The 9,835-nt window shown below is 33.7% G+C and overlaps 1 protein-coding gene across 1 annotated transcript; it reads right to left on the bottom strand.

The window, feature by feature from the left end:
- Window positions 1-2,653: 2,653 nt before the first annotated feature.
- Window positions 2,654-7,752, bottom strand: LOC135125719 (uncharacterized). The gene is made up of 5 exons (XM_064051380.1): window positions 6,780-7,752; window positions 6,429-6,725; window positions 3,609-6,374; window positions 2,893-2,928; window positions 2,654-2,842 (listed from the first exon to the last, which is right to left on the bottom strand). The coding sequence occupies exons 1-5, from the start codon at window positions 7,077-7,079 to the stop codon at window positions 2,654-2,656; spliced, it is 3,588 nt and encodes a 1,195-aa protein (XP_063907450.1). The 5' UTR covers window positions 7,080-7,752.
- Between the last annotated feature and the right edge of the window lie 2,083 nt (window positions 7,753-9,835).

Raw genomic sequence — 9,835 nt, 5'->3', positions numbered from 1 at the left:
CATTTTAGATAGGATTTATTCAGCAAAATTTTGGGGTGACGTCATCAATTTTTTTGGAGGGATGAGCAAATACATTTTGATAAAAAATTTACCATGCTTATGATAACTTTAAAATATCTCCAAGATTTCACAGCATTCGGTTCTGTAATTCCTGCTTAAATCAATAAAATAAATTGACGCATTCATTAATTTTTTTGAGTCACCCTGTATATGCAAATCCAAAAGATATGATTGGAATGATAAATCACAAGTACAGACTCATCATATTTTGTACATTTTAGAAAGGATTTATTCGGCAAACTTTTGAGCTGACGTCATCAAGTTTTTGGAGGGGATAACCAAATATATTTTGACTAAAGATTTATGATGCTCTTTAGGGCCTTAAAACATCTGCAACATTTCAAAACATTCGGGTTAGCAAATTCAAAATGAAATTGCAAAATGTTGTTTTATAATTTTGATTTTTTTTCCAAAAATCTGGACGTTTCAGGTAAAAACTCAATTCGGGATCGTAAACTACATGTGTAGGACTATGTTATTTTATACAATTTAAGACCCATTTACTATGTACAATTTTGAAGTGACGTTCAAAATTTCACAACAATCGGTCCAGTACTTTCGGAGATTATCTGTCTAATAAAAATTCGGGACGGCAGACAGACGGACAGACGGACAGACGGACGGACAGACGGACAGATGGACAGACAGACGGAAATGGGAGACCTATTTCTTCGTCTTCTAGGGGTCATGGAAGATCGAGAAAACGTAAAAGTAGAGAGTCGGCCGACGGACTCGATTACAATACTTCCTTTGCTTACGCGCGGGAAGTAAAAAAGATACTTGGTAGACGAGACATTAAGAGAAAGCCATGAAGTTCTTAGATTACCTCCGTACCATTGTCAATATAATCCAATTGAAATGGCGTGATGATTTTGTAAGAACTATTACAACAAGCATATAAACTCAACCTTCATTAAAAAATAGGGTGGAGAATTTATGGCTTGAAGCGCTTTCTAAATGTACAAGCATGTGGCAAAATTTTTGTAAACATTGTCAAAAACTTATTTTGGCAGATTGGGAAAAAATATGGAAAATCTTTCGTACGAATCTATACCTCCTTTGATTATTTCGCTAGCTGAATCTTATTCAGGATCTGAATTTGAAAATGATGGTGATGATACAGATTTTCATAGCGAAATAATGGAAATGGAGTGAATTGTAGCTTGTCGGCGGGTGATATTTTTACGCATTTTTCGTTCTAAATTTACCAAAGTAGTATGTGAAAAACTACCTGACGTACAACAAAATAAGTATAATTTTAGTTTGATCATCCACGTTGTTACTTGGCACCAAATTTGAAGCATTTTCATTTTAACTCTTCATGGACCTGGAGAAGGCGTATAGTAGCGTTCTTATTAATAAGCGTTTGTAAGTACTTTGTAAAAGCAAATAAAGAGCACTTACGTAAGCATTAGTAAAAGCTATAGGTATAGATAAATCATTCAATTTAAGACCGGAAAAATGTTTCAGAAGATCTAAACCGATCAAAGCACTAGAGCAAGGTTTTTGTCTTTTACCAATCCTTTTAGAAATCTTAGAAGAATGAAAAAAGAAGTTGGAAGATATGGAAATAGGCTGTTCACAAAGGTCGAAATTTCCATTTTTGATGATTGAGAATTAAAGATGAGACGCTAAATGTGTCATGGGACAATAGTCGTATGTAGAACCCCCATTCATACAAAAAAATGTTTAAGTGAAATTTTAGTGCTTGTTCCGTACATATGAAATAAACACTTACAAAAAGCCGAATAACTGTTTTAAATAGCGTAAAGTTTTATGCTTTCTAAGAAATAAATACCGTTAACTTGGTCATTGCTACTGAAAACGGAAAGTATCGGCAACAATGTTTATATTTCTGGCATATTTTTTAACCTTTAAATTAATAAAACATAACCTAACGAAAAAAGTTCAGGGAATTTTTATTTTTCTGCATCGAATACCAACAAACTCACTAGATTTTCATGGCCAACCCTGCTATATAAAGATCGTGAAGGGATAATATTATATTAAATTTATTGCATGTATTTCGAAATCACCCTGTATCGTTTCGATGTTGTAACATACACCGTCGGTTTCACACTCTTCTGACCTCTTTGTGAAACCACCAATCTGGTTTCGAGGCTCCGAGTTGATTTTTTTTTATGTCGAATTGAATCTGTTGATGATCCAACATCGAGGCTTCCTCCACTACATGTTAATTTTCAATCAAATGTGTTATAAACGCACTCGTTAGAGTTAAATCTAACACCACTTTTCTGATCGCGTTTATGAAGGTAGGATTTTTCCCTTATTGACAATGTCTATATTATTATAAGTTCAAATATTCAAGGATAGACTCATCTCGTTTGTTAGTGTACGTGCGGCCCCACATAAGATACTGTGCCTTGTCATACTTGTTGTTTGTTCCCTTTTGCACCAGCTGATGAGGCTTTTAACATTCTCTGGTGGACTGTCTTAAGAGTAGTTAATAAATGGGGCTGACGTCACACAAGCTCCGTGTAAATCTTATGGACTTCCGGTCTACTGAAACGGTATCGCTCTCCTTGTCTAACACGTGGCGTTTTTGGATCCCTGTTTGTCGTCTCGCTCTCGCTTATTGTTGTAATGGAGAGGTGTGTGTGGTGCGCGCGCAGGATGGAAGATGGCGCCACCGCTGTATCGCGCGGCGCTCAATTTTTAAATTTATGAAAAAAAGTTTTTTTTCCTCGTCTTTATGCGGGAATCGAACGTCGTCCGATCTCGTGCTAACCGTCACCTCGGCATCTCGACTATCGCAGTGACCCTGAATGGAGCGTATTGTCAATCGTATTTATGCGTGTGTGTTTGTATGACCTCGAATGGAGGAGGGGCCGCCGAGTCGGCCTTTTCCTGCAACCACTGTGTTAGGAAAATCAAGGGAATGACTCATTAAATACGGTCATAATTTATTAATGAACCAAAATATTTCAAATGAGCGTCCCCAAATTTTCTTAACACAAAGGGTGTGGCCGTGTACAGGAAGTGTATGTGGTGTTTCTAAATTTCGCATGCACCATTTATAACATACAAATCAGAGAAAAAAAACCTCCATAATTTGTTGATTATTTATTGATAATATAGGTTACAGGTATATGTATTATAAATCATAACAAAAAAGAAAATATTTCAACACATACAGAATCAGCTTCTTATGAAAAAAAAAAGTTATATATTTTTCATTCGTTGACAATTTTATAATGACCCCAAGGCAAAGTTTCAACTACATTATTGGGTAATATATATCGTTTATTGTCCGATGAATCGAGTGCTTTTTTATGAATTTTTACGGTAAAAACTTGGTGGTTTTTCGACTGGATTGTATTAAAAGTGCAATTCTGATTTACTTCATTAAATAAACATTTATAAAAGTCATCAAACGTAATATGCTTTATGGCTGTTTTACCAACACCTTTAAGTTTTCGAACGCTACTATCTTTTCCGTCGATTTTGAAGCCGTACACTTTTGATTTAAGCGATACAAATTCCGTCATTATTTTACCACATAGTTCATCTTTAAATTTTCCTGGTACCTTTTTATTCACTTGTGGAATACCCCACTGATTATCCACAGGCAAATCTGAAGTGTCAAATAACAAAGATGCGTAATCTCGAATTATATGATAAATATCGGTTGTATCTTCTTTACGTAAAGTTGTAAATTCGTAAATGAAACTGTCGGTATCCATATATAATAATTTGGAAGCGAACCAATTTGATAGGTCTTTTTTGACAAAATTATAATGAAAATCGTACATTAACGTTTTTGATAATTCTAAAATTGTAAATCCTACGTAAATCGGCTTCTCGAAATTTATAGTTGTTTTATTCAATTCAACAACAACCAAATCTTCGTTTATAATTTGCGAACACTTAAATTCTGGCAAAGAGATATATTTTCTAGCGGTAAACCAATTGTTTGCTAGTTTTATTTTACGTTTCTTTCGATCGTTTTCCAGTGTTTTGCCATAATTGGCATTTATCATCAATTTAAAAAAGTCTTTTTCAAAAGCAGATTTGGCTTGCATTCGTAAATCAGTATTGAACATTATATATGGCTTTAACCAAGGTTTTTGTGAGAATTCTAAAACACGATGTATTTTTATCACTTTCAGACCGAAATGCACTGTTTGTCTTAAGTTCTCAAGATGAATTACGTATTTAGTTTTGTCGCATAAAGTGCATAATAATTTCTCTGAATTATTTTGCGAATTAGGAGGCATCTGATGTTCACAACAAAATGGTAATTGTTCATGTAAATCATGAAGAGACTGCGAATATTCCAAATCAACTTCTAAAATACAACATTTATCAGCAGTGTTTGCATAGCATGTATTTATATCTAGACTTTCAATTTCGAAATTATCTAACCACCTAAAATGATCGTATGGTAAACTCTGGCACTGTGCCCATCCGTAAAGATTACATACGTCCCAATAAATTAGATATTTAGTATCCAAATTTGGATCATATGACGAACAATACTTATTATTGGCTTTTGAATATCGACATATAGATTGTGATATACCACCTCTTAAAGCTTTTTCAATGAAAAGGGTCATATCGATATCTGTGAATAATCTGAGTTTAATTTGTGTCATTTTCAAAGCAGCAGCCCATGATAAGCCAGGTGCTGTAAAAAAACCGGCAGCATCGAGTCCATAATACTTCATAGTCAGATTTCTAAAATTTTCAAAGCAGTCAGCTAAAAGCAATACGTCGAGTTTCAAATAAAACAGGGCGTAATCACTTAAATTTTTAATAGAAAATTCATCCCATATTAGTTTAGCGTGAGCATAATCTTCGTCTGATATGTGTTCATCGTGCAGACTACTATAAAAATAATGTTTTTCAGGCAGTTTCGTTTTCGATAATTTATCCCAACAATCTAAGTACTCGTAACAAAACACTTGTTTTCGTGTTAACAATGGAAAACTTTTTACATCAGAAAAATATGACTTTGTAATTAAAAGTTGATCGGGAGTTAGATTTTTAACAAGAGAATCTAAGGACGAAGATAAAAACCTGTATGAATCTAAAAATGTAACTCGAGTTTGATTGAAATAAGTCGAAAATCCAATATATTTTTCCATATTTAATGGTACCAAATTGACATAATTACTACGAGCCAATTCCTCAATAAAAAGATGAGCGTCATACCCACTAAGATTATGTAAAAAAACGGGTATACTATAATCTTTTTTGCACTGTAAATTACAATTTTGACAATACGGTGCTATATATTTCCCTGTAAGATGATCATGATGGTGGACTTTTGGATTGGTTTCGCAATAAACGCGACCGCAGATAGGACATTCCATTGACGAATTATAATTTAATTTTTCCTCGTCCGAAAGGGGCAACATTGGCAAATCTCGCGAGCGTAGAATTTGCGTCATTTTGTTAATTTCTTTCTGAAGTTTTGCAATGAACCAAGAAGCCGGTGTTTGATCATTTGGTGAACTGGCAATATAACTAAAGAATGTATTTAAACTATTGTCAAAAGAACAGACACTCGTGAACGCTACACTGTAAGGTATATGTCGATATTTCATCGGATGATCATTACCTTTAATTAACAAACATTCAAAATCTGCATAAATAACAAAACCTTTTTTAAGAAGCGCTTTGTAATTTGAAAATTCTAAATGAGCACTAGATTCATCAGGTAAAGTAATCTTAACTGGAGAAAATAATTTACAATCCTGCTGATGCGACTCGTAATGTGATTTAAGGGAGAAATGATTTAAACATCTATCGCAAATGAACATTTTCGCTTTATGAGCCGAAATATTTCTTCCACAAACTTTACTTAAGTCGCTAATAAGACAATAATGGCCATGTTTGGATCGAGTCTTTTTTAAATATAATAAATTTATGTGATGGTTTTTTACATTTTTTGTATGATATATAGGACCTTCAATTTCATGCGTTTTGTCATTGACCGTGAACACGTTAATTGATATGTTAGAATTTTGAGCTTCAAATTTAGGAATACTTGATAACTGAACAGGCATTTGTACACCACGTAAATTTAATATATCGTGATAGTTCTGCGGATAGGCATCAGTACGTTCATAATTACTATCTTTACAGGGATAAAGACTTGCAAGTACCGACCATACAAAACAAAGACGATCAGTATTCATTATATTAATAATGCCTCCTTTCTTTTTCAATTCTGTTGGCAACGGTATGTAGATTCGGCCGTTTATTGGAGTGTACTTGTTGAACGCAACCATTAGCTGACATATTTTCCGTAGACTCCATCCAGATTTAGATTCTGCGAATTCTTCCATCTGTAATAATACCATACCTTGTTATTAAGTGAAAAAAAAATCTAAATAACTTACTTTGGTTTGAATAATTCCAGCTAAATCGTCAATAGATTTCTGAATGTCGGTCGATAATAAAATCATAGTGTTGGGTGTGTTGAAATACTTCAGGGACACTTCTCCTGTCGATGGAATTATGTATTCACAAGACATCTCGAAATTTAGTTTAATCGCTGTCATCTTTTTGAGAATATTTGTGATTCTTGAAAAAATTAACGGGCTGGCGTCGTGAAAAAATCGACGAATATCAACAAGATTCTCATCTAAATTAACAACTGCTCCTGTTCTCACGCGACCGACGAAAGCTGATTTTACCTAAGTAAAATTAATGTTTCTTATTTGATACTAAGGGGAATGAATAAAACTTACCTCTATCCAGCGAACCTTACTGTTTCTTCTCTTTTTACTATTACCGTATCCAATTTTTTCATTCTCGATTTTTGATTCGATATGTAAATTTAATCCTTTGATACGTGCTAAATAATTTTCCAATCTTCTTTTTTCCCCAACACAGTCAGAATTTCGCAATACACCATTCACGATTCGTAGATTTTTTCGATTCAATTTTAACACTTTTTCTAATTTCTGGACGTTGTTGTTACACAGTTGCATCATTTTGGTAACAGAATCGATCATTTTCTCGATTACTTCTGTTGTAGCTGATTCCATTGTGAAAAAAAAACACCACTAAGTACTAACACTAATAATGCTGATTAAATATAAATTGATAATAATTATATTGTTACGAGCTGTTTTATATCTGCACGATTTCGTAGAGATGCGCTGGGTTGCTCTTTCCAGTGTCCTTGGTGCCATGATATACCAAAGCCAAACAAAGAACGTCCTCATGGATAGATTCGATCAAGTCATCGGACATATTATCTGCCATCCTTTTTGGTAAAAATATGACACCTTCTTCGAGTTCCACAAGGACACAATCACCAAATTTTCCTTTAACTTTTTTCACATCACAAATCGGGTATTTCTCACCAATCTTTAGCTCATCGGGATTTAATTTCGGTTTAGTTTCACATTTCCCAATTTTGTTCAATTCATTCAAACTAGCAGCCATTTTATATTTTCGCTGATATGAGAGTTAAGATTTCACACGTAGGTACTGCACGCAAGTGAGTCGCGAATATGAATAGATAGCTCTATTATTATTGTTATTCATTATTGTGGTAGGGAATTAAAACAAAGACGCTTTTATTTATTTTTTATTCATTTATTTATTTTATCATTCAGCCTACAAATTCTTGAATAGTACATGTCTGCAGGAAAAACGCTGAAATAATACATTTAATAATTATTATTAATCGTTCGATGCGAGATCAGAAAAAAACTTGAAACTTTTCCGTGCTGGTAATTTTGAAAATTACATTTGTTATATATATATGTTAACAAAAATCTAAATTTAATATTAATCGGTTGATGCGAGATCTGCAAAAACCTTAAAACTTCGCTGTGCTAGCAGTTCTTTCATGCAGTGTAAATTAGCAGTCGTAGCATAATAAATTTTTTCAGGTGGGACATATTTTAAGTAACGAATCATATTATTATAAAAATTACAAAATTGTAACTCTTCTAAGAATTTTAATCTATAACATATTGTTTCGTCTAATGCTATGATTTCACGGCAAAGCGCTGGTCCTAAATGTAAAACCGTATCGCCTCTTCTCAATTCGATGACTGTTGGTCCACTGCAAAAATCATGTGATGTTGCAATGTTCAATTCGAAACCGTCGAACTGAAATTTCTTAGGAGCATCACAGTCCAAATTCGATGTTTCAAAATGTATTTTAATTAAAATATTCAAAAACTGCACAAAACACTTCCAGTTTTCTGTAGTAAATGTTACACAACGATTTTGCCAGTTCAGAATTTTTACGACATGTAAAAAATCTAGCACAACACTTAAGCCAGTAGAAATGCGAAATAAGGGATTCGTCAATTCATATTTTTCTTCAAATATCGAATTTTTCTCATGATTTAATTCGTCGTCTCGATCAAGTAACGGAAAGTCATCATCTATCGAAATAGTACGGGAATCGAAATTGATGCTGTTAACGTTATTTCTTGCTTTCGCAAAAGTAGGACAATCGCATGTTGTGTATTCACTAGCACTTTTATCACGGTGCATGCTTGAAATGCAAGCACCTTCGTCCATGGCTGAACGTAAACTAACACAAATGTTCATTTGGATCAAGCTGATAAAATAATAGACCGTAAGTACTAACTTTTTCTAAGATAACAAAAACTCTGCACATGTCAACAAAAAAAAAAAACTTCAATATTAAGTTCCACAAACAATTTTATTTAAGGTAATTTTCCAATCAACCAATTGTATATAGTCTTACAATTTTCGTAACTACATACACATGCTGTTTTCTGTCCGTTTATGTGGTGCGTACAATTGTACGGTATACACTGAAGAAGGTGTGGAACGTCCAGTGTGTTTTCCAAATTTATTAGACGAATTCCATTATATTGTCCAAGGTTGAATTGGAGAAAGTGTTGTTTGATGTGTCCTTTTACATAGACCGTGTCTACTTGATCCTGTATAATATGTTTGTATAAAATATTCGGGACCTCGTTAGAATCTACGATGCCGTCGTTGTATCTCAGATGATGATGATTGTTCTCGAACCATCGTATATGTTTTTTAATTTTCGGATCAAGATCTTTAAACGGCTTGAGTGATTTAATCGAATAATGCGCTACATACCGACCATCCGTGAATGTCATCTCCTTCGGTATAAATTCAGGAATACAAAATCCCTGCATATCTATTACCAGAAACTTCATCTTGTTCAGACTGTCAAACCAAGACTGATAAATTTTTTCGATCTGTGTTCAACTTTTAATACAGGATTTAAAATTTGTTCAGTCCTCAGAATACGTAAACGAAATCTATCTCTATCTGCAGCACATTGTATCCATTTATCACCTCTTCTGGCTTGAGAGTAAGCGTATGACCAATGACACATATAATGAATAGTTGGAGGTGCTTCAGAGAAACTAACACTTTTTTTCATATTAAGAATTGCACTTTTTCACTTTTAGGTCTATATTCAATTATCTTATCGTGTATAATTAAACAATAAGCCTTGGTCGATTCGGGAAAATTTTCATGACTTTCAAATTCTAACTTTATGTCTACCACTGACGCTTTCAGAGGTTCAGGTTGTTTTGAACAATCAATTACAAACAGAGGTGTGTTGGCAAAAGTAGAGTAGTCAATTATTGGATCGGCAGCAGAATTTCCAGTCAACTGTTGCACTAAATTCATATATGCCGTATATGCTGATAGATACTGATTAGATGTAAAATCGAGACTATGATCTGCATAAGGATAAACACTTGAACCCACCCATGCTTGATATTTTCTCAAGTTAATATGGCTGAATTTCGCAACATCTTTTTTA

This window comes from Zophobas morio, unplaced genomic scaffold (genome assembly GCF_036711695.1).
Source record: "Zophobas morio isolate AGI-343-1 ecotype UQ-CSIRO unplaced genomic scaffold, CSIRO_AGI_Zmor_V1 ptg000009l, whole genome shotgun sequence".
In the NCBI taxonomy this organism is placed as follows: Eukaryota; Metazoa; Arthropoda; class Insecta; order Coleoptera; family Tenebrionidae; genus Zophobas; species Zophobas morio.
Note: the sequence above shows the minus strand (reverse complement) of the source record. Positions and strands in the feature narration are given on the sequence as shown.